Source organism: Mchenga conophoros, linkage group LG5 (assembly GCF_057382185.1).
Source record: "Mchenga conophoros isolate Kocher_MC1m ecotype Shallow Benthic linkage group LG5, M_conophoros_male_GT1.1, whole genome shotgun sequence".
Classification (NCBI taxonomy): Eukaryota; Metazoa; Chordata; class Actinopteri; order Cichliformes; family Cichlidae; genus Mchenga; species Mchenga conophoros.
Window position 1 is genome coordinate 32133408 of NC_140530.1, and position 26625 is coordinate 32160032.

The following is a 26625-nucleotide window of genomic DNA, read 5'->3' on the forward strand; positions in this document are numbered from 1 at the left end:
TTTTTAGTGAGACGGGACACGAGAGGAGAGAAGCTTGAAACAGCTGAGACCGGAGCTGACCAGACTGTGAACTGTCACAAAAAGCATAGTCAGAAATAAACGTGATATCTCGCTATATCAAACTGTGTGTGCGTGAAGTGCATTTTACAAGTGGTGCCGAAACCCAGGGACCACACCTCTGCAACAACCTACATTTTATCATCAGCAGAAAGTCAGTTATCAGAACTGTAACAATAACTCAGTTGTGTTGCTTTACAGCCTGGGATGTATTGTGTATCCTTTATATCACTGACAAATCAATACAAATAACACATTGCTGACTTAAATCAATGGCACTTTAACATGCTGGTGACTGAGCCTGTTATCTTTAAGACAGGCCTGTTATTTGCCAGGGTTTGGACAATTTTATCCTGGGGTAGTCAGCCTGAGTGAGTGTTACTCTACAGTCTTTAGATACTAACTCTCATCATGGGTGCTTTAGTGCACACAAGATGAGAAATAAATACACGTGTGATGACATTCCAAGAGATTCTAGACCCTCAAGTACTGCTGGAAACCAGGAGATGGAATATTTTAATGTTTATACAATAAAAATGGAAAATTCCCCAACTTCAGCTAGCGGCAAAAATTACAGAGGGTTTAGTTGCTGTTGGACCTGCTTGTCTGGGGACACTGTGTCAAACATAAATAAAAACAGAATGCAATTAATTAATTTCAAAACATTTAAAATCTATATTTAATTGAAATTATTACAAACGCAACATGTCAAATGCACAAAGTGACAATTAATATTCTATTCAGTTGTCCTGTCCCTTCCACCAAAAAAACCAATCAACAGGCAAAGTGGGAAGTACAAGTCAGCAAACAGCTAAGGCAGCTCCAGTTTTGTGCTGGCAGACATACTGCATCTTTATCACAGTATAGATGTGTGTATTTACTATGTTTTATGTCCCTTAAAAAAATGTCCCACGAAAAGGGCTTAGATTTAAAAGCATGATTAAAAAAGTCGGTCTAGAGCAGGTTATATTTAAGAAAAGAGAACAAAAAGCTGCAAAATCATCACCTTCTGACCAATCAGTTCTCTAGAAAATAGTGTCAACAGTCCTGCGACATCCCTCTGACCTCTCATAGATACCAAGAATGAGTCTCACATTTCTTTTGAACGTCTAAAATCTTTGTCTATCTTTGCTAAACATCAGTAATAAATAAAAATTCAACTTTAATCCTTAATTAATTCCTTAAAATCCTTTTTTTCCTGTTCATTCAATCAATCAATCAATCAAATCAGTTTTATATTTCTATAAGCCTCAATATATAACCCTAAAACAGGAACCCTATTTTTACTTGTTGACCTTAAATTTGCCTAAATTAATTAGTCTAAATTAGACTAAGCCTGCATTTTCTATTTTTACACATACTCTTTACTTGGTCTGAGACCATCAAACACCACCAGCGCTGCAGAAGAAAGAATAATAACTCAAACTGAGCATCAATTTAACTGAATAACAATTATAATCTATCATATTTTCCCTGTGCAAGTGGTATGTCTTACTGACAGAGCAGTCTGTTAACTTACAGTTATATTTTTTGGTTTTGTCTGGCTCAAAAAGGCAAAAATCATTAATATAGTAGCACATTTTCACTTGCCAAAATAGTAAAGCACACACACACACACACACACACACACACACACACACACACACACACACACACACACACACACACACATTAATAACTACTGTACAGCACTATTTCAATTATACACACAAACACCACTAATACTTGCTGGCTCTACATATTTAACATATTCATATTTTTCTAACATTCTAGATTTATCTTTCTTTGTAGCATGCATCAGTCCGTTGTAAGCAGACTTATTCATGACCAGAGATGGGCAGTAACGCGTTACTTTTAACGGGTTATATATTGAGGCTTATAGAAATATAAAACTGATTTGATTGATTGATTGAATACTTGTTACTTGTAACGCGTTACTGTAATCCAATTACTTTTCAAGTAACGAGTAAAGTAAGGGATTACTATTGCAAAAACGGTAATTAGATTACCGTTACTTTCCCGTAGGAACGCTGCGTTACTGCCTTACTAAAACCGTGATTTTTTTGCAAGAATGTCTCATGACAGTGACGTAAACAAGTGCGACATTTGTGACAACAGCTGTCTGCAGATCAACAGTGGATAATCTAAAGCAAAAAACCATCCTTTCGGTGCTTTTTAAATGAAACCAAACAATATGTTAAAACCATACAACATTCTCAATCAAAAAGCTGTCAAAACCATAAACCTATGTTCCCTGTTCAATATCATGTGATTCTATAATAGACTGTGTCTATTTTGCTTTTTTATACGAACCCCCTGACATTGTGTTTGCTATTTTGTATTTGTATATCTGTATTTTGTGCTTTGTCAATAAAACGTATTCAAAAAAAAAAAATCAACAGTGGATAATACATGGAGTCCGGGAGAGAGTATGAGCGTGCAGCGTTTAAAGCGTGGAAGTACTGACCTTCCTTTAAGTTTGATTCCATAAAACGTGACAAAAACATTAGCATCCGTTGTGCGTGGGAAGAAAACTTCTTTTTACAGCGAAAACCCCCCCCCAAACTTCCAAACAAGCACCGAGTGCGCAACGACGTAATGGGAAATTCACAGAGAAACTCGCGGATTCTTCAACTGACCTATGCGGCACACCTGCACCAGGGTAAACCTCCGCCTACCCTGCTCCTGCTTTACAGGTGAAAATAGAGCAAAAGGACCGCTGAGTCTTTGATTTTATTTATTTTCTGCTGTGTTTTACTTGCATCTATTTGAAAGAGTGAGTGTAAACACACACAAAAAAGAAAAATTATGTGCCGGAATGTGCAGAAAATAGGTTTAAATATTAAACAAATCTCTTCCAGTCAGAGAATGTTGCATATAATTAAATTTTTGCTTGATGCATAAAGTTAAAAGATTAAAACTAATAAAACAAGTTTTAAAAAGGGACCTTTCCATTTGATTACATTTTGTATGATGGATTATGTAGAAAAAGTAGAATTGGGCTGAAAGATCTATCACTTTATCACCTATTCAGGTTGTAAATCGTGTTTTTAAAAAGTAACTAAGTAACTAAATAACTAATTACTTTTGAAAATAAGTAATCAGTAAAGTAACGGGATTACTTTTTTGGGGAAGTAATCAGTAATTAGTTACTGATTACTTTTTTCAAGTAACTTGACCAACACTGTTCATGACTGTGAATGATCAGATGGGGCCATTGCTGAAGAGGTATAAGCTATATTAAAGACCCGATGACAAGCTAAGCTTGGCAAGTGTCACACACTTGATCAGCACCATCCTTTCTTAATTTCCCTTTTTCTGTGCAGCAAGAACACAAAAAAGTATAAAAATGCTACAATATACAAATATTTGCAGTTCAGCTAGTTTTGTAACAACAGTAGGCATTTAAATTCCACAAACTACATACTAGCTAACATGTTTGAGATAATGTGAAATGATCCTAAACAATGCCCTTTAGAGAGCATTATTGTTCACTGAGCCAGAGTCTGAATGCGCATAAATGATGGCTGCAAATCCAGAACAGAAAAGACAAAGAAATAGATGGCTGAATATAGAAATACTAAAAAGACTACTTAGAAAGGCTGCCTGCTTCACTGTCCCTTGTCTGGAAACAGGATTAGCGCCTCAGTATCACTGTCAATAAAGACAGATGGCCCAGCAGCTCCACAGTATACAAGACCAGCAACACATAATTCTATCCACCGGATTTTATTTGACAGCTCTGAAACCACACAGCATAAATAAAGCCTGCGAGAATAGTAACAGTAAAGTCAAGAACGCCTTTATGGTTCAGCTTATTCATCTTTTCAAGTATCATTTAAGAATCCATATGATGTAAATATAGTTATATTGAACAGGTTTGAAACTATTTTTTCACAAGATTCTAAAATTCTTTTGAGGAAGAAATATTTTAAGATTTATTGTGAAAGCTGCTAGCTTAGGTTGAGCTCACATTGCAATAAATTTAAGGGCCACTTAAATGTAACTTTCATAATAAAGTTTTATTCAATCCTGCTTGTCAAAAAAACCCTCCAAATAAATATCTGTGCCAAGTCACAAAATCAACCAAATTTGAAAAAAGGGTGTTCACTTTTATGCAAATGCAGATTTCTCCAGTGAAATACCAGAAAACATACAAAACATCAAGGGTGCTAATATGTTTTTTTTTCTGTTACTCTAAATCATAGATGTTAAATTGGTGCAGTTTTATAATTAAAACTATGCTACATGGACCTGCTAATGGAGCTGAACTCGTGCCATGAAGATCATAGGTCACAGTTTTTGTGGTGATCTTAATGCTAGAGGAGGCCTGGAAAGAGTGGAATCAGGTAATAGGAGAGGATGCTGATTAGGCTCGACAGTTTGGGACATCTTAAAATGTACAATCTGAAATTTCTATTTTCAAAATTTTAAACTCCCATTTTTGAAAGGAATTATAGTTTCAGCTCTTGCACATGTGCAAAAACTGCATTAAAAGCAGTTTGGAAGCAGTGTGGAAGCAGTCTCCTGCTTCTGATACACCTGTTGTGAAATGTTACAGACAACACGGCATCAGAAGCAGGACTGTGCCTCACCCCACCAAGCCCCCTGAAAACACCATTACTCTCATATTAATGTACCACATCTGTCAAACCAGATCTTGGAATGTGTTCACTCTGCTGTAGCTCGCTGTATAAATTATGAACCAGCTTGCACATACTGTAAAAAACTTGGCACCAGCTGTAATCTACAACATTAAGATATTTTTGTGCCCTTTTCATTTTTTTTATGACATGCATAAAGCATGTGAATATTTAACAGAACGAAATTAACAAGATAAAAATATATTGGAGGGCCACATCAGCTTGTGTGATTTATAACCACAGAATAATTTGAAACCCCAGAAATACCACTGGGAAACTTTGAGTACATGCAGAAATGAACCCAATTAAGCATCTGCAATATGTGGCTGCTTAACCTTTGGCTTTTGAGCGTTCAACACATGTACTGACGATGCCAATCACCTTAACGACATTAAGATGACTGAAGTGAAAATTACTTTATAATTGAAGTTATTTGTAGCATTATGTCAAAAAGGGAAAAGGAGAAATTCACAACTAAATCCACATGTAAAAGTAGTAAAAGGTGAAAGTAGTCAGTTTACTGGGAGAAATTTGCTAAATGCCTGCTACTGATAATAACCATCAAACCAATTTAAAAATGTTGTTTAATTTTACAGGAACAGTAATGGTAAAACTGGATAGTAGTTTATCTTTGAGTAGTTATTAATAAATGTTATTAAGGCCTGCAAGATGTAGTCTAAGATGCATTTTTGAAGCTTAACGTAGACGCTCAAATCACATCACTGACAGATAATCTTTTTTTTTTTTTTTATTAACAGGCTAGTGCTTTTTTCCCTATCGTCAAAGAAAGAAGAAAAAACTTGCTTGTTCCTGTATAATTAAAATATACATTCAAACAAAAATAGTGCAGGATGCTGACATAAAATCATGTACTGGAATATTTAGATTTGGTGGGATGTTCATAAAACATATAGTTGTGCTTGAAAAAAAAGTGTAAATCAGGTTTTAAAATAAATATCACCACTTACAAGCCATTTAAATTATTCTCAATTAATAATAATTACCATAACCCTTACCATAAAATATTAACACTTGCTACAATTTTATTTGATTTATGAGACATTTTGTTTTTTAATGTTAGCAAACTTCAGCTGCACCTGTTTTAAGCTAGCTAGCTACTAGTTTAGCTAATTTGGGCTGTAAGATTTAACCTAGATATGTATGCATAAGTAATTTTGTTTTACACAAACAATTAAAACCAAATTTGAACTTGAATTTTGTTTTACAAGACACCACAAATCAGAAGTAGTTCAAACTTTGCTGTCATCAGTGGTGTTGAAGTTAATGCCGGTGTCCTGGGAATCCATCCTTTTTTTTTCTTTTCTTTTTTTTTTTGTTAATTAAGTCTTTTTATTTATTTATTTATTTTATTTATTTATTTATTTATTTTTGGCAAAAAACAAAAACCAACAGAATGGGCAGGGGAAAAAAAGGGAAAAAATGCATATATCGATCACCTGGATCACCTGTTGAGAAAGAAAAAAGAAAACAAGCAGAAGAGAACAAGAGTAATAGAATAAACAACATCACAATGATATATGGGAATATGACAGTAAATACTAAATGTTAAACATTATTGTGCAGCACATAAGATCAACAGAACACAGTGTGCTTTGAGGTAGGAGCCAAAAAGGGTGTAGTTTGTGGGTGTGATCACCCATGTGTACACCTGTGAGCATGGACGCGCTTGTTTTTTTTAAAAGGTTCCTTCATGTAATGATCTGCTAGAGGGTGTGGGGGGGCCACAGCCCCGTCCTCCAGGGCATGAAGCAGGCATGGAGGAGATCCAGGCTCCAGACATCCAGAGGCCCCCAGAACACAAGAGACCAAGGAAGACCAACAGAGGGGCAGCTGCGCCACTGTCCCAGAAAGAGCTGAGGAGAGTCCCAGATGAGGGCTCACTCAGCAGCCGCGGAGCAGAAGCCAGGGGGAGTTGCAGTGACGCGCCCGTGAGCTCCGCCGGCAGCCAGCTGTGCCTGAGTGACCGAGCCCCAGGCCAAGAGGCCGGGGGCACCCCACCTCCGAAGTGGCCCGACCGAGCCCCAGGCTCCTGGCCCCGATAAGCGGCCGCCAAGGAGTGAGCCGGTGTGTACCTGGACGCCCATCCCCAGACACAAAGAACCACCAACGCACCGATGTCTGAGGGAGTCCGCCACTGGCAGGGGAAGTGGTGGTGGTGGGAGATAGGCCTCCAAACCTTGGAGGGCCTGAGATGTCCCCAGAGAGGTGGCGTCTGATACCCAACCTGACATATAGACACAGACATACAGGCACACACAGATACAAACATCCATTCCCACCCTCATGCTCTCATATGCACTTACTCCACACTCAACCAACGTGGAGACAGACATAAAGAGACGCTGTACACACGATCACACTCCCCAAGCGTACTCTACGAACCGGGTCTAGGTACCCTTGCCCCTGGAGGGGGGAACTGCACCCAGACCCAGGTGGTGTTACCCTTTTCCCTGCGGTGGGGAGAGGCAGACCGCCCCGACTCCGCAGCAGCAGGGAGGCCCCACACTCCAGACCGCAGTCGGACGTCCAACTCCTCCTCCTAGCCCCCCCGCTCCAGCAGGCCGCAGAGAATGGGGGTGTGAAGCCTCCTCTGCACCCTGGTGACATACCCCTACTCCAAGGCCCTGCATGTGTGGGTGGTTGTGGTGGAGCAGGAAGAGGGAGGCAGCTGGAGATGGGGAGGGAAGGAAGGGAGGGGCAAGTGACCCCTCCCAGTAGGCACCCCCATATTCCGCGACCCGCCAGGGAAAGGGGGCCCAGGCCCATCCAGACCGGGGCCCAGTGCAGCAGCACCTCCCGGCCCCACAGGGCCCGGGACAGTCCACCCAACCCCACCACAGAGAAAATTGCACCCACCCCACCATCCACTCATCTTCCAGACTACATGAGACAATAGATGCCCAGGCTGAGATCTTCCTCCACCTCTCCTGTATCTCCCCCTCCTGCAGAGAGAGTTCCTGAAGAGAGGAAAGCTCCTGCAAGATGTGACAATCTCCCCCACCAGTTGAAGTGCCCCCCAGGTGGCTCGACGCACCGGCAGCACCTGGGCCCCCATGCACCCACCCGCCCACAACCCTGGCAACACACCAACCAGGACCCAATCCCCCGAGGCCTGGCCAGGGCCCCAGCCCAGAGACGGAGCGCCCCCAGAACCTCACGCCCATCCCGGACCAACACGTTCTCACTCCCAAAGCGTAACATTTTACGCTAGGTGACAAATCGTCACCATATTACGTTTTTGGCTACCCACCACGTTCCTAAATGACGACCTCAGAAAAAAGAGGAAATATGAGAACCGTCTGGACTGAATCTACACATGTTTGCTCTTTTTCTTCAAATTGCTTAGAAACACGCTATTTAACATCATTAAAGTCCTGGTTAAGGTCAGGAATAAGGTTATGGTCAGGGCTAGGGATAAGGTTAGGTTTAGGGCTGGAATACAGGGCTGGAACGTCTATTACCGCGGGAGTGTCATTGCACTGGATTCCAGCCATAGCCCGCCGCGTACCATAAGAACGCCGAAGGTCACCTTTCGCGTTCCTCAGGAACGCTGCGGGACGTGACAAAACGTCGACATGTTACGCCTCGGGAGTGAGAATGGGCTGCCCGGACCCACCCAGGGGCAGCCAGGCTACCAGGTCAGTAACCCACGTCCGTCAGCACAGACCCTCCCCTAGCCCCGCTGCACGCAGCCACGAGGAAACAGTCACCTGAGAACCAACAGAGCCCCTAACCGGACATGACCGCTACCCCGGGTTGAGCCCCCCAAGGAAGATGCCTCCGGGGAACCCCCCGACTCCCTAAGCCTGTCCCTACCCCCACACCAATCACAACAGTGAAGGCGGGACCAAACTATGACCCCTCACCCCCACTAGGTGAGGGAATCCATCCTACCTTACAAACTATCCTACCCCTTGTTTCTGCGCATGCTCTGCATATGCGCACAACACAAAACCCAAATTTACTTCATTTTTTTAAGCTATTGTGAATATTTGTTATGGTTATGGTTAGGGTTTGTCAGAAGTCAAATTTGCCTACAGGTAGCCTACAATTTGCCAAAGTAGGACGGTTTCTCAGAACACCCGGCTGTTATATTCCTCAGCTTTCCAGAGTGACAGTGAAGCAGGCAGCATTTCCTGGTCTTACAGCTTATTTGTAGTGGGAAAGAACTAAAATGGAGAAGTGGCTAACAGAGTCAAATTCACAAAGGAAAAATATTTTAGAAAATCAAAAGGAAATACTTCATTACAAAGTCATGAAACCTGTTCTAAACATTGAAAAAAAACCCTCACCTGTGGTTATTGTGTTTGACAGAAAGGAAATAAAACAACTTTACAACCAAGGTATATCGACTAATACAGTTTACATATTTAAACTGAATTTGGGACAATTACAAAAATATGAAGGATGCAGGAAATGTAATTGTTCATCTGTTTTATGAATTTTCAATAAAATAAAATTATATGGAGTCAAAACAATCTTACTTTAGGCAGAAATTCTGATGAAGGGTGCAAGTCCTAGGCACATGTCAGCAATATCATTTAGTAATCGAGCAACAGCTGACAGGACAAGCACAGGACATTATGATTCATGTCATAAATGTGAAACAACAGATGCAGCAGCACCACTCACCCTGCAGATGTCTGCCATTTCAGGGCTCTGAGGTTTTCTGCTGAGTATTTTCCTTAATTAAAGCTTAGTTTAATCACACTACAGACAAATCCACAAGGATTTGTATGCGTCAAAGCATTACACAGTAGTATCACTCTCTACACCAACAACGTTAAGTGCTGAACTAATGGCTAATCTGAAGATTTTTGATCCACAGTATCAGAAAGGAAAGCTTTCTCATCACAAAAACTAATGCCTGCCTTTGTTTAAATAAAACTTTCATAGAATAACAAGTCTTTTCACAATAAAGGAGAACAAAAAATGCTTTATAATTATATAACATACCAGATATAATAATGTTTTAAATGTATCAGGTTTCTTTTTTTAATGAGATCATCTGAATGCCAGTATGTGTACACAGTTTGGCTTTCTTTGTGTGCATGTACTGCCACAAAAGTGATTTTATTTATATGACCTGAAGCCCAGTCCCCCTCTAGGCCTGGTATGTTGCATTGATGTTTTCATGTTTAATGTGGTGGTTGATTGCATTATGACATACATTGGCTCAATAATTGGATCAGCAGACTTTCAGAAAGATCCATAAGGCAATTTCATAGGGTCACTGGTTTTGTACATTTACTATAAAAGATCTTTGCCTAGCAACTGCAAATTTGGTAAACACAAGAATCATATCACGCATCAACAGGAATAACAAGACAAATTCAGCTCACAGGCCATTTGAGTAGAAAGAGCAAGCACAGAGGGAGAGTGATATGACAGAAACCGTTTGTAGGCCTAAAGAATAAGGCAGCAAGGATTAAATTTGCAAAAGAACATGCACAGTAAGGCTTTTTAAAACTTGTGTTATTTTTGGATGGTTTTAAATTCAACCTACAAGGATCTAATGCTAGAAAGCTGGTATGGAGAAAGCCAGGGGGGGAATCTTCAGTCAGGCCACCTTGCTTTGGCACATTATGACAAAGCAAGGTGGTGGATGCATGCAGGTTTGAGGCAGTGTTCAGGTGAACTTGTATCTATTCACTGAAGGAATCATGAACTCTGCATTTTAAGGGCAGCAACCAAAATAAGCTTCTTCTTTTTTTTTTTTTTATCAAGATGATGACTCAAAAGAGACTCTTAAAGAGTCCTTAGAGCACCTAAAGGAGAGAAAAAAGCCAGCTTGTTGACATGCTTGTCTGCATGAACTGAAAGCTTTCCTGACTGAAACATGATGGAAAAACTTCACCATAGCTATTAACAGAAAGCTGTCAAGCTGATCTACAAGTAAAAACACAGAAAGCAAAGACTAAAATATTATGACTTTGATGCTAACAGAGAGCATCCAAGTACTTTTTTGTCCTTATTTGAACTTAAGCATAACAAACATTTTGTGCTTAATGTAATGCCTTTGATAGCTGTTTTTTATTTGCTAATGCAATAAAAATGTGGTGTAAGTCTCCCTAAGTGTTGGTGCTATTGTATATATACACATAGTGTATATAAACACATGTATGCACAAACTGATTTAACTTTTGCCCTGAGCCTCACCCACACCCATATCCCCAACCCAAACAAATCCCTTGACATGTGGAAGAGAAACAGACACTCCAGGACAGCTGCAAAACAGGATGCCCTTGAGAACAGGACACCCCACCCAACATAGCCTGGGTAAACAGGCCTGTCAGAGAACAGGGGTGGAGTGGAGAACAGGCACAGGGCATGCAGGGCTGACAAAGAGAGAGATCCAAGTTCAAGATGTCTCGGACCCCTAAACTGCTTCATTGCAGCCCTTGTTGTAACATATGGTACAAACCATACGTTTTTAATGTGAACATATTTTTTTAAAATGCTTTCATTAAAACATGAGGCAAGATTAGTTTAAGATAAATCTTTTAAAATTGAATCAAGTCCAAACAGGCTCGAAACTGAGTCAAGAAAAGGACAAACAAGTCAGCTGTCTTACTGATGGTCACAGTGAGACAGATTTAGGCAACGTTTACTGTAACAACTCACTCTGAGCATTCTTTAAGAAAAGCTTAAAGTGCTGTAAATTAATTACAAATATAGAAGAAAAAATGAAAAGAAAACTGATTTCCCCAACAGGCATATGGCACTTTCCAGTGCAGTCAGTATACATACACTTAAAATAACAGTAAAGGCTTTTAAACTTTTAGGAAGCAGTCGTGATTTCTGGAGCCTGTAGGGCCATCATTGACATCAAGGGAAGGCATTTTGTGTTTAATTGTCATTTAAAAGTCATACATACAAACATAAGTCTTCTTTGAATTTGCAATCTTAAATAATTAGATATATAAAATTATGAAATCAGTGAAATCTAAAAGAAACTAAAAAGTGCTGTCCTTCTGGTGCACGTTACAAATTCTAAAATCTTAAAAATGAATTTTACTTTGTTTTGTGTTAGATTTACTTACAACTGATAATATATGGAAAACAAGAATCACAGGCATTGGTTTACAATCACAGAGAGCAGAATGTGAGGAAAACTTTCTTTTTGGATAACTGTAACCTGACAGCAGTGTCTTCAGATGCTGGACTTTGGAATAGTCCCAGCCTAACCAAAAATAATGGATGACAGACTGAATATAAAAGATGGATGTAGTGAGCACAATGTGACCCAATGTTAAGTGAAGTCCTGTTGTGAAACATTAGCTGACCTATGGGCTTTAAACTGGATGTAACAAGTGAGATCTAACAGTTACAGGATACTATATCCTGCTTTACCTTCTTTTTGGACCCACAAGTTGAGCATGATGATGTATTCAATAACACTTGAAGCTAGCAAATGAGTAAATAAAAATAAAATTGAGTAAAAGAGCAGAAGCAGTGTTTCCTCAAAGACATGTGTATAATGTGACCTTGTTTTGCAACCATTCTTCCCTGCTGGACATTAAGGAATGCACATTTGCATTACAGTGACTTTTTAGATCCATCTTTTATATAAAGTCTTAGTGGATGTAATGAAAGAGTATCCACAAAATAAAGGGTTTCGTATTGCTCATTTGGTTGCCCAATTGTAGTTTCTCTTCTGTTTTGCATAAAAAAGATTGATTTTTAAGAAACGAATCGGTCAAGTTGCAACTATCAGTGGAGCCAATAGCTTTTGCTTAAGCACTGATAGCAAAAAATTCATGCAAGCAGGAAGAACTGAGTGCCCCAAATAAATTGCAGACAACTAAAGCCTTTTCTTAAGAGCCATTTCAGTTCGACTTAAACCATTTGCTAGCCAAGATATCAGCTGGGTTTGATGACATATGGCACTATGCCAAAACTTAATCTGATAATCTGATTAAAATCCTTCACGTTATTATTGTGATGGGGAATAATCACCAGGCATGAAGCGTCAGATATGTTCTACTTTTCTGTGGACATTTTAAAAAATTGTACTGCTCTGCCTCTAAGCTGTATAATTTAATAATATATTATCAGTCGTCAGCCATTGTCTTCGTTGTCTCCAACCATTTAAGTTCTGCTAAGAAATGATTATTCATTCCGTGGTTTTTGCAGTGCTTTAGGGTGTACTGCATTGATGCTCCAAAGTGCTCAGAAATCACAAGTTAAGGCTTTTGGGGATAATGGGGGGGTGGAGGACCATTCACATTGGGCTGAAAGTAGATGGCGCAAGACGTAGAAAAGGAGCCAGAAGAGAGCCGGATACAGTGGAAGCGTGGGTCGGCCCTTGAGACATGTACTGAGTGGATATGGAATGACAGCACAAGCCCAATTAGTCTTGGATGCCAGGGCTGCTACAGGGAGGTCGGTGCAAGTGATCAAGCCATTCATGCATTCAAGCACTCGCCCGCAGGCATTCTCCGCCAACAGCCTGGGTAAAGTTACTCTATCACTGCTTCTGCTGGACTCCTGATCGCTCTCATTGCGCTGCCTCCGCTCTCCCCCTCTCCCTTCCTTCCTTCCTTCCTCTAGCATGAAATGCACTGCCTCGCCCGTTCTCATTTGTCTTTTTTCACACTAATCCAGAGTTACTTCTCTTATTGGTTTTCTGTTTTCCCCCTCACACATTCACACTTGCTAACACACTCTCTCTTAAAGACATTAACACGCTCCATTCGAAAGCCTGTCCATGCCTGAATAGTGACAGTACCACTCCCTCTGTCCTCTACACCCTCCCACTTTTTCCCCATCCCTAGAACTTGAGTATTACCTCATCCCACTCAGAGGCAAAGGAAGGCATGCGCTCCATGGATGGCTGCCCAGAGCTGCAGTTAGACACAGACCCACTTCGGCCAACCAGACCTCCATCCTCCTCTCCAAGTGGCGATGCCAACAAATCAGAGTCTGACTTGGACAAACTTCGAATCAGCCCCGCGTCTGCAGGTCTGACTTTGGCTGCTCCCGCTGATGCAGACTCAGCCGAAACCTCACTCAGCTCCTTTATGTCAGCCTCTGGATTCTGGATTACGTTGGTGGGGTTTACATCCGGTGTGCACTCTGCCATTGCTTCTGGAGCTGCCAAGTGCAGCTCAGTGCCTTCACTGTTTTTCTGCCGTACTCTAACTTGTTCAGTCAGTCCAGAGAGTGATCCAAAGTCTTTGTGGAGTTTTTAAGCTTGTAGTTGTGGAAAGCCAACAGATGTACTGGAAGATGCAGATTAATAAAATATAGATGTTGAAGGATCAGTTAATCTTTCTGCGCAGCAGCTTATTCAAAGTCATTCAAAGTTCTCCTGTTTTGAGGTAAAGACGGCACAAATGAGAGACTTGTTGTGCACGGAAACAATAATCAAGGTCCACCCACTAGTTGTATCCTGTAGCCCTCCCCTTACTAACTGGCTGCTCACTTTGATACTCCTACACTTGCTTTTATCCACACATGCAGCCTTTTTAAAAAATAAATAATTCCGTTTTTATCATCAGTTCAAGTCATTTATTTAGTTATGCAAAGCCTTATAGTGAATACTCCCAAAGAAATCTGGAAGGGTAACTCAGGTTTAGATAGAGCAAGAAGCACATGTGTTTATACTGTAAATATAAAACATAATGTGTCTACCTTAAAATATAATCTTCTCCCAAATATTTAAGAAACTTAGACTCACCAGAACCAAAGAAACCAGAATCAAAGTTTTAACTACTGCATCTTACCTGCTGGCTTTTTCTGGTCCTACCAGTTCTTTCCCTTCCCTGTGATTGTGTCCGTCCTGCTCTGCTCCAAAATCTCAAGGAGGACTGCTTCTATCCTGTAGTGAGGATCAGACGACGGGAGGATCCCGAAGCCTGGCCTTATTCAGACTGACAGCTGGGGTAATCAGGTTACTGACGCACTGGGTGGCTGCTCCATTAGAAAAGGAGGGAGAGTCGGGATTCCTGCGTTGTCGTTCATGTGTGTCTACCAGTGTGGGTGCATGGAAGAGATTGAGGTTATTGAGTTACTTAGCTTTGTTACTGTAGAGCAGAAAGAGTCTAAAAAGTATTTCAAACCTTTACTGAACCTGTATGGAATACCAATGAGATTTCTAGCGTTGTACCTTTGTGCAGTATACCTATTTATACACAGCGTATTCCTATCTAAAACTCTTTTCTTGGCCTAACTCTTTTCTGATGTTGTGACCTAAAATCTTGGCAAAAAAGTAAGGATGCTCCTCCCGGAGCTTCTCCCATTTTCTTACCTCTGCAAATTCTCCCTGACCTGAAGCTTTATCGCTAACACGCTTACATATTCATATATTATAATCACAAATCCATTTGAGGCCCAAATATTCACAGTTCAGTGAAACTGATTTTGGTGCCATTTTCATTGTTACTATCATTTATGATTATATTTTTAATCTAATCTTCTTTGCAAGAGCACTCACTAAGTTGTAGGCAGCAGCTCAATCAGGATTATGTGCAATACACATCCAGTGTGCACACAGGTATTCACATTAAACACGTATGCAAATGGATTTGAAACATCAACTAAGCATAAAACAGGGGTAATAAGGGTCATGCATACAGCTGCAGACAGATGTGACTGCTTCTTCTAGTCATTTGGTGAGACAAACTCACTAAGATTGAACAGATTTTTGCTACTGATCCCAAGCAGCATCTTTAAAAGTCCTCTTCGTTTTTGTAATTCATCCATAAGACCAAAAACATATTTTTTGTATACTTTTTTGAAGGATATAACTCTGTAGGCTCTGCAAAACCAAATGTTCTTGTTCATGAGTTTACAAGAGGACAAAACAGTTCATCCACTTCAAGCATACAATGTGCAACAGCAAGAGTTTTGAGTTTTGTGATGAATCCATCAAGCTTGTGTAAACACCGCGAGGATGCCTGCAGACGAATAACGTCAACATAATCCAGCACAGACATAAAAGCCCTGGGAACAACTCTTTTTTTGGCCTCAGAGGAAAGCAGGACTAGGAATTTAAAATAAATACCAAATTTCATTTGATATTTTGCTAACTGGTAAATGTGAGTCTTTGAAGAGAGAGAGGTAGAGGCATAGTGAGATAGTAACACAATTTTAGAACCATGTAAAGTAATGATTAAAAAAAAAAGCTGAGTGGATTTCATTTTACATGTGAGGAGAGTTTAAGATGACACCAGACAGTGTTTCTGCTAGAAAATATCACTCTTCAGACAGGGTAGAGATGAGCGTCAGGGATGATTTGTGACAGAAAGAGAACAGCAAGAGTGAAAGGGAATATTTACAAGATGGTAGTGAGACCTACCACGCTGTATGGTTTGTTGACGGCGGCACTGACAAAAAAAAGACAGGAGAAGATTAGACATGCGTAGATCAGAGAGGGAGCTCAGGTTGAGCCCTTTGGACTTGGTGACTTAAAGAGGCAGGGTTGAGATGGTTCGAACCAGTAGTTGATGCTCTGGACAACAGGTGGTGAATATGAAGCTCAGAAATAAAAGATGGAGAAGGCTCATGGATCTAGTGCAGAATCAAAAGTGAGCCTTTATTTTGGCTGGTGAAAAGTTCATAAACAAAGTCTATCAGAAAACTAAACAAACTCCCAAACTGTCTGGAAACAGAGAGAGGAGGTTAACAGATGCTGCGACAAAAGACAAAGGAAGAGCTTGAGTACACACAAGAAAAAAACTGGGTGGACAAAGCTTTTCAGTCTGTGGCTCCAAGCCTCGGGAACGGTTTACCACTCCAGCTTCGTTTAGCTGACTCTGTGGAGTCTTTGAAAAACTTATTTACCGGTAAATTCATTTATTTATTTGTCTTCTGGTTTAAAGGCTCTCCGTTGATATTAGTTGTGTTTTAATTGTCTCACTTTGTGACCTTTGTGTCTGTGAAGAGCACTATTTAAATAAACTTACCTACATACAAAGTCGTTATGGGGAAGTGGACACAGGAGGGTCAAGAGTCACAGTAATCAAATACAATTACACAGGAGAGGAAGTGAATTAAACTCAAGACACTAGAAATGAGAAACTATAAAAATAAAACAGGAAGTGAGGACCATAACTAAATGGAGAATGCAGGAACAATGAATAAGATAGGAAACAGAGAAAGTAAATGGAACTAAACACTGAAGACTGAAAATGCTAAGGAATAACACAAAGATGACAGCATAAATAATGAGCAAACTAACTGACAAACAGAAAATATTTAACAATAAATTCACTAGCTGGGCCCACGTCCTCATTTTAGGTTTAACAGCGTTTTAGTAGGTAAAAGTGAATGCTTTGACATGAATTGAGCTGCGGTTTGGGGAAGGCATCGAAGAGGACTGGCAATGGCTCCCGGGCCTGGCAGATCCCCATGTACTAAATAGAAGTGAAGAAGTTAAAGAATGGAGAACAAGGAGGCAGGGAGGGTGGGGCACGAACCTATATAGATGACAACCGGAAGGAGTGTGTTTGGATGCTTGGTCCTGCTCCTGAAATTCCGATACATAATCTCCAAAAGAACGTGAAAGCCCCAAACTCAAAGAGGTGGGTCAAACACCCAGGACCATAACACATGCAGAGGGTTGATGCGACAGAGGAGGATGGCTGGGATAGGGTTAGAGGGAGTGAGGGTGAGGGAGGCAGATGATCCACTGTGGCAACCCCTAAAGAGAGCAGGCAAAAGAAGAAGGCTCTTTCATCGAACAGAGCCAAAAGGTGAAAAAATGTATCAAAATGTAGCTAAAATTGAGGGCTTATAGTCACCTGAACTGTGACTTCATGAGAAATTCTTTCGAAATGTGGCGATTTTTAATATGATCGCCCCTCACCGTGTCAGAAAGTTAGAAAATTTTTAGCTTTACATAATTTATCGATTATATGTATGAGTTTTTGTTAAGTACAAAGGTTTTAAACACTGAAATAGGAAATCTTGATGATATGGCAGGAATGTAGACAAGATCTCACACCCCCTGTGCTATTTATGACTCTTCTCAAAGGGCGCTGACGCTGACAAAAGATTCTCTTGTGAGACATCCTTAGTATTCACAGGCAGCCATAGCAGTGCACAGCTCGCCTCTGTGCCCTGTGCCCTCAATCAGCCAAGTTCCTTGCATGCTCACCTCTTCCCCATGGGCAGTGCTGGTATGAGCATGACAGAAAAGATAACATCCTTCGTTCTCCGAGGAGGGTTCATACAGCCACACGCTGCTTAGGCTCGCAATAACAAAACCCTTTCCTAATGACGCACGCTGGATTGAACGTCTAATGATGAAACAGTTTAAGTTATACACGTATTCAGTGCCATTTTAAACAATAAAAGCTCTGGAAAAAAAAAACGTTACGAGATAATGATGTCTTCACGCCATATTAGAGAGACAAAAATAAAACATGCATCCCCTCCTTCAGCTGGCTGGATGCTGAGCCTTAGGGTAAAGACAGTGGTGACTCATGAACACTCTTCTAACAAAGACATGCACACTGTGCAAGTCACAGAGAGGCAGTGTATACAGTAAACGCACATGCTGAAGTGCAGTGTTTTCAAGTGCACGGGGTTTGTGCCTGTGAATGTGGATTTTGTGCTTCTAAATTGTTTGCACACCGTGACACATGAATGCCTCTTTAGGATTCCTCTGATTCTTCTTGTTCTATCTGCACCTGCTGTATGTGTATCCAGGTCTACAACTGACATTTTTAATAACATTTCAAAACTTCTAATACCATTTTCTCATCACTCCCGCATGTAAATCATTATCCTTCTCTGCAATTTGGTGCCCTGCAGTTCCCACCTAATCAGTCGGCATTACAGGCACAGAGAATGAGGCCACTGGGTAAAGATCTAATAAAGTTAATCAACCGAGGACGCTATTACCTTCAGATAAGTTCCAAAACAAGTGCTGCAAATCAGCGTCTGATGAAAATCGTAAAAAGTGAAATACAGCTCCCTGCATGCCTGTGAATGCGTAGATCCAAATGGCATTTTTTCACTTGTTTGCCTTGGAGAGATTTAGAGTACATTAACCCGAGAGTCATGGACCCAAATGCTTTGATGCTAACCTCTGAGGTCCTCTGCTCCCAAAGGCAGCAGGGATGCCATTCATCCATGCTATCATTTTCACATACCCCAAAAGTGGGAATTATTACTATTTATCATTGGTGTAGCAGAGCAGTCCAAGGATTGATATCATACTCAATCCAGTTGTGCTTAGCAGACTAGAAAAAAGGTCATTTAGAGGGCAACAACGCAGCAGATACACATTCTGAAATAACCCCGAAACACGTTCGGGACCTCAGCAGCAAAAGTCATGCGCTTGCCATCATTTTGGAGCTACTGAGAACAAGTGTTTCTCTCTGAATCAACACTCGGCAACACTACAAATGTTCCTTCATTGTACACTTCAAAGTCAAGGGATGAAATGAATCACTTCAAATAGAGGCAACAGCAAAACTACCTGCTGTTAGCTCAGAGTAGCTAAAGATGAGGCTCCTGTGAAAGCTTTCCAGCAGACACGAACAGCACTGACCTCTCAGCAGGGAAATGGGAGGGCAAGTGTGCACGGCTGAGTGAAGACGTAGTGCTGGATATCCGTCAGCGTTAGAGGAGGACGGCATGAGAAAGAGAGACTAGAGGGTAGAGATACGATCTTTTCTCAGAGTTTAGTGGGGTTTTGTCAGTAATCTCACTTTGCTGTTTTGTGAATTTTATCAGACTCTCTTTTACCAGTAAGATCTGAAATATTTGAAGGATATGGGAAATTAGGTTTCCTAAACTGAAGGAGGCAACAGTTGGCTACCTGCTAGTGTGTTTCTAATTAAACAGCTTGGAAATGGTGATAGCCAAAGAGTTTGGTGGTTAACAGTTTTCACCTATTTTGTAAAGTGTGGTAAAAGAGTGGATCACCACTCCAAAAAAAAGTCCATTTTTTTTACCGAACATGTGCAGCTATTAATTTATTACTGTACCTCTGCCAAGGGGGTAGCATTTGCATGCATATATACATGTCATTCTTTCTGTCTGTAAACACAATAGCTCAAAAAGTTTTAAATGGAATCTGATAACACTTTGCAGAGGTGTAGACTTGACTCATGTCAACAATCCTTTTAAACTTGGCTTACGTCCTTCAAGGTCTTCAGAGTCAGCTTAACGATTTATTCATCGAAAACTGACAAAAAGCCTTATAACTTAGAACCTATGATTTTTACAAGTGTGCTATTGTCAACGAATAATACGTACCTTATAAAGCGACCTCTGACCTCTCCTTCAAGGTCAATAGACCAATCATAAGTAAGATGTTTCTTACATCCAATGTTTGTATTGACAACATATAGCCATATAGGGAATGATATATGGGGGTTCTAAGTATCCCGTCAGAGTTTGTATCCAAATATCATGTCACATTTGACCTCTGACCTCATTTTTTCATTTTACATCTGCCTTTCTTTCATGTTGGCCCCCAAATATGTTATTTTTACTGCACTACAAACCTCTTAAATTATGCTTAAAAATAATAAAGAACACAAAATGAATATACAAAAAACAATACGATTCCCTTAAAAGTAAATACTGCCCAGAGAGTGAGCTGCCCCAGTGGAGGTTTGCAGTCTTGGAGTGCTTCTTGTTTAGACTATTTTTGACGTAGGTTTCCCGTTTTTGGAGATATCGCCCTTCTGTTGAATGTGTGTTTTGGTTTTCACATGGAAAAGGATACTTTTATATCTGAGATGTAAATTTCATCATTGGACAGCAAGTGCTAGGATCTGTGTGTAGATGTCTGCGTGCCTGCTGTTTTTTGTGACACATTGTGATACTACACTTTACTGATTGAACATGTGCCCTTCAGTCAGATTTTAAAGAAGCATTACAGGAATGATGACTCTGTGCGCTGCAGTCCGTATCTGCAACTGAGTATAATCCCAAAGTCCAGTTTGTTTGACAAGTATGGCTGCTGCATGCCACGTCCAGGCGTGGTTAAGTGTACAGCACCCTGAGTTGCTTAAATAAGTTTTTCCACGCATGGTATGTGTACAGCCAGACCACACCCAAGAAATGAACTCCAGTGATTCCTGAACTACAGCTGCCTCTTCTAAGATGGAACTAGATGGCAGACCTTGTGGTCTTCAAAACACCATAAAAATGCAATTGAAAAACTCAGCAGGCATGTCTCTTTCCAGAAATCATGACATGTTTCCAAAGACCTTATTGTGAGCATTTTTATGCTTTATTTTTATTTTATGCTTTATTATTTTGTTTTTGCTGTCTACAGGGGCTTTAATCTGCAGAATGAGTGAAGTTGTTGGCAGGTGTAGTAAAAGAGAAAATACTTGAATACATGAAACAGCTCACAGCATGTTCATGATTTATGGAAAGAGACTTTTCACTTATTTATTATTTTCACTTATTTATTTGTTTTTTGGCACTTTGGGCACCACAAAGCAAGTACCATTTAGGGTGCATTATATTAAAGAGAAATCAAATATTTCTTAAGAACGTATATCCAAATTTAGGCAATTCTAATGTATAAATTAAACTTAATAAGCACAGAATCATGTGCAGACATCCATGGCTCTGAGGTGATGGTCATGACTTTGATGATCCCCATTTTTCACCCTTGTTTAACGAGACTCTCTTGTGTAACGAAAGGGTTCATTACAGTCTTTGAAGGGATTTTCACTGACCTTGGTGGTCCTGTGGTACTTTTTCTAATGCTATTATCAGATAAAAAGTGAAATATATCTAATATTTTATATTTTATATTTATTTTAGGTTTCTTCCTGTTAAGAGGACGTTTATCCTTCCCCCTGTTGCCAGGTGCTTGCTCAAAAAAGGCCCTTTGATTGTTGAGGTTTTTGCTATGTTACAGAAGGGTTTTTACACTCAAAAAAACTTAAGGGATTTGTTTGATTACTTAGATATATAAAAATGCTTGATTAATATAAATCTATTATGTTTATGGTTATTAATTGATTCCTTCTTGTTGGTTATATTTGAATTAACTAGATCAACTAGATTTATATGTGTTCACTCACTGACAACGTACTCTGTCATTGCTAACTATTACGCATGCTCCACACCCAGGAAAACATTCAAATCAAACATCATGCAGCTCTGTTGTATGTTAATTGTCCCTTGGGTATAAATAAAGTCTTCTGATTCTGATTCTGCTTCTGAAGTGGGAAGAAACATTGGAACTGATAAGCAACACATCCTCAGAAATACCATTTGCAGAACTACTTTTTTGCATCCTTAATACCAAGGGTAAATAATGCATAAGTAATGTATAATTATAGACCTGGATATATTCATTTCTGTAGGAGGGATGAGTAAATCTTTTATAAGAGTTAACAATGATACCTCAACCCTATGCTGTGTTGTTTTGTTTTCCAGTATACTCCATGCAAGTTTTTACTCTTACTGATCTTACTGGTCTCGCTGTAGATATTTTACAATTATTAATTACCTTTAATGGTAGTTAATATCTTGCTCAGTGTCAAATTTCTTTCCATTCATGAAAATATTCCTATTTTCCCTCCTCTGACTGATTACAATCATTAAACATCTGATGTGTCAAGGTTGAAATGAGAGTTCTTTGTGTGTGTTTTACAGTTGAAATGTAAGTAGAATTTATTTGATTATTCTTGACTTTACCAGAAGTACATCACAAAATAAACGAGCCTTTCATCTGCTCGTGGGCTCCTGCTCTTTAATCCATGGTAAGTTTTTTACACATTTCTAATTAGATGGACATTTATGTACTTGGGGTTTGGGTAAGTTTCATAATATTATACTTGGACTCCACTAGAGGATATTGTACACAATGCATGGTGGCATTGATATGCAGTAACTTATACATGAATACTATGCTGAAATCACGTACTTGATTTGCCATTTTAAATATATGGCTTCAGTAAACTAATCAAAAATATGGGGGTGTTAGTCTGATTAGGTTAAGATTAACAACCAAACTGGATGAAATGGTTATTTGCAGTATACTGTATGTCAGTATATACAGTATGCTGTGTTTGTGTGTTCATAAGGAAATAGTCTCGTTGCAGAACAATTTTAAATGAATTATATTACTTAAGATATTAAAACTGTATTCTATATCACAGGACAAATAAGGATAATTCATTTGAGGGATTCTTGAGAATTCATATTTAGATAAGCTTTGTCTTGCCTTCAGATGTTTGTTGAAATATCTGTATTTCTTCTTTTAATAGTAGATTTATGTTTTTATCAGACAGATTGATAGGCAGCAGATGCCTTTGAACAAGTTGTTGTGATGGTGAGAAACAGTGAGAGCTGTATCCTCAGCAGACATTTAAGGATTGATTCCAAGAAATGTACCAGCGAAATCTGCTTATATGATCAATGCCATTACAGGTTTCATATGCCATCATTGTCAAAAGGATATAAAATACTTTTTCGGTGTGGTGTGATAAGGGATTGCTCATTCTTTGCTTTCACACTGCGAGGAGTCGTGTGAAACAGTAAATGCTGCCGGCCACAAAAGGACAAAGATAAAATTAACAGATAAACATAACAGGCCGGAAAGATCAGAATCAAAACACAACCTGAATTCTAACTGTATCTCTGTCATTTGCATGCAAGAACAGAAACAGTAGTATGTTGGCATGTGTGTCGGGTGGGTGGGTGTTTACCTGCAGTGTCGTCATGCATGAATGCACGCATTTTATGGCCGCACGTGTACGTATGTATGCATGCAGGGTAAATGTTTGTGTTGGAGAGCCAGAGGCATGCAGAGCTTCCTGTGTTAGGTTAATGCTCCCTGTGCCGCTCTCAGTGAAAACAATGGGCACAGCTCCATGTTTCTGAATTTCCCATCAGGGGGACGATGATGACAATCACCACTGACAGACTCACACATTCACTGTTTTTACTGCGGCTGGCTCAGAATATCACGGTTAAAGAGAAGAAAAAGGAACACCACAGATTTTCCAATTGTATTTAAGTGCTAACAATTTTCTGCTTCTTACTGGAGGTACATGGCATTGAATGGGGAACACATTTATATTCAGAGGAAAGATGGGACAAAGGGAGAAGACGCAATCTCATCCTCACCCTACACAGGTAGAGTGAGGATGAGAGGGCAGAGTAATTAATCCACAGATAACGCTGACGGTTCACAGCCAGGTCACTTTCAGTGTAACATCACCATAATAGCTGTCTAAATGATAGTAATGATATTGGCAGTCATGAATCAATGAGACATGCTCAATATATTCAGCAAGAGAGTCGAGAAATTTATTCTCAGCGATGTGATAGTGTCAGACAATGCACTTCCATTATGAACCGGCTCACACAGCACTTTAAGATAGATTAAGAACACAAGTTGAGAATAAAGACATTAATCACTGTTGATAGCTGAAGAAAAAAATCCATTTATAAAAGAAAGGTTTGCACATGTTTAAGGTACAAAATACTACAGGAGCTGCTTTCTATCGTCAGCTCTTTGTTGGACAAACTCTGGTCCAAAACCCTGGCTAAATCTGCCTTCATCTTTAGATACGCAACACTAACTCCAGTGCTTTTAGCCTTTTCAAACTTTCTCAACAACAAAGAGAGCAAGAATCCTCTCCTTCTACAAAAATAGACTCTGCCCTTGACTCTATATTGAGCACATTTTTAGAAACAACTTTACTTGTTGCTGGAGTAAAAGGCGGCACAGCACTCTAGCATTCATCCTCGCTGTGATGATGACATCTTCAGATTTAAAAGGTGACATTACAGGAAATGTTTTGTTTGAACCTTGATTTACCTGCTTGTTCTTATTTTTAGAAGGAGAAATGTCTCTGTTGTTTTATGTGTATAAAACACATTTTTTTAGTCAGTAATAGCTGCAAATGTGCAAATTAGTATCTCCTCAGAGAAGCTTGCCTTGGCAATTCGAAGACACTAATGACAGTAAAAACTCTGAATTCTCACAAATTGTGCCTAGAAAATGGTTTCAGTTTTGTTTTAAGGGACTGAATATGTTAATTTAGCAGAAAGCTGATTATCGGATCAACAAATCTTTGGCAAATGAGAGACGAGAGAGAAAAGAAAGCACAGAGTGGACAAGCAGTCTAAAGTACACTTTGATAAAGATGGGCCTTAGCTAATTTCTAACAAGAGCCAAGTGCTTGTATTAAACACCATCACATGCATGAGTGAGATAGTAACAGATGATGGCTTTTTCAATTTCCACATCGGTGCATATTGACTGGCAGAAGAGAACAAGAGAAATTTCTATAGGAGAGATAAGCTATTTGATTGCAAAGACAGCACCCAGCAGAAACAATTTGCAAAACTTGAGGCAGTTTCACATGTGCCTCTGAGGCAAAGATTTTTCAGACTTCTTTCTTTTCTGCTGTTAATCTTCCACAGCCATAAAACTGCAGATTTTGCACCTTCGCTTTGTTCGTTTCATCTTCTGTGTGCATGAGCAAGTGAAAAGGACTGTACTGGAGGGCATTAAGTTGTTCATGATCCTGATGATAAGAACACAGAATGAACATGAACAGGAAAGCCTTAATGCCTGCACCATGTGGGGCTGCTGTCAGTCAAGTGAGTATTATCATTCTATTTTTAAAAGAGAAGACAGAAGAGAGAAAAAATTTTAACGTTTTCAGCATTTGGTGACAAACATTTAAAATGCCTTATTTTTTAGGCTTTTGAGGTTATTATGTATATAAATGAATATACTACATCCTGCATTTGGAAAAAGTTCCTTTATATAATTTACATAGTTTATCCAGAATAGCCAAAAACAGTCATTGGACACTTTATTAGGTACACGAATTCAACTGTGCATTAACACACATCTAATCGGCCAGTCGCATGGCAGAAAATCAGTTCATTTGGGCATGTAGATATGATCAAGACAAAATGCTGATGTTCAGACTGAATGTCAGAAAGGTGAAGAAATGTGATTTAAGACATTCTGAATGTGGCACGGTTACTGTTGCCAGATGGGCTGCTCTGAGTAATTCAATAGCTGCAAGTTTACTGGGATTTTCCCACACAACCATCTCTATGGTTTACAGAGAACGATTTTATAAACAAAAAAAACCCGGTACAGCCAGATGAACAGAATCAACTACCTCACAAGTGTTGCTTTATCATGTTCATCCCTTCATAACCACACTGTACCCATCTTCTGATGACTGCTTCCAGGAGGATAAAGTGTCATGTCACAATGTTCAAATGATCTCAAACTGGTTTCTTGAACATGACAGTAAATTCACTGTACTCAGATGGCCTCCAACAAGATCTGTCCAATTTGGGAGCTGGTGGAACAGGAAAACACAGATTATGCTATCATTATACTATCATGTCAGTATGAACTAAAATCCAGTATTGTCAGTGTTATGACAAATTAAAGCAGTTCTGAAGGCAAACTGGTGCCCAACTGAGCTTCAGCAATCTGATACTGTCCAATTTTGGTGACCCTGTGTGAATTGTAGCCCCCCTTTTCCCAACTTAGCTTACATGAGAGGCACCTGGTGTGGTTTTATGCTGCTTTGCATTCAAAGATGCTCTTCTAAATACCTCAGTTGTAACAGTTAGTTATTTGAGAAACTGTTCCCTTCAATCACCTCAAAGAAATCTGGCCAATTTAATATGACTTGTGGTTTCAACAAACTTTTTCTATCAGAGAACAACCATGATTTCTCTTTCTCTGTACACCTAGCGATTGTTGTGCAGATTAAGTTTCTATAAACCTCAGACTAGCCAGCTGTCACCAACAACTGTGTGCATTTACAGAGTCGCTTAAATCACCTTTCCTCCCATTCTGATGCTCAAACTAGAAATGTTCTGAGTACGCTGGAGCAACATCATATGAACAGAGGGGCAGATGTGCTTTAAAAAGCCAGAAAATGAGGTTTCCTAAGAAAAGCACAAAAATAATCTTGTGATGCCACAT

At 39.7% G+C, this 26625-nt stretch overlaps 1 protein-coding gene across 6 annotated transcripts in view; it reads right to left on the reverse strand.

The window, feature by feature from the left end:
• The window catches only part of anks1ab (ankyrin repeat and sterile alpha motif domain containing 1Ab), a 54251-nt gene extending 39729 nt beyond the window's left edge, over nt 1-14522 (reverse strand). For 2 of the 6 annotated variants that reach the window (XR_014892509.1, XR_014892508.1), the window contains exon 1: nt 13513-14425. Coding sequence is in view for 4 of the 6 variants with exons in the window: in XM_085274935.1 (XP_085131061.1) it covers nt 13513-13806 (294 nt within the window). In the remaining 2 variants the exon portion in view is untranslated. Of the gene's footprint in view, nt 1-13512; nt 14427-14449 lie in introns of those variants that run through there. The other 4 variants (XM_085274936.1, XM_085274937.1, XM_085274935.1 and 1 more) reach the window with 3 other exon arrangements.
• Nucleotides 14523-26625: the final 12103 nt, after the last annotated feature.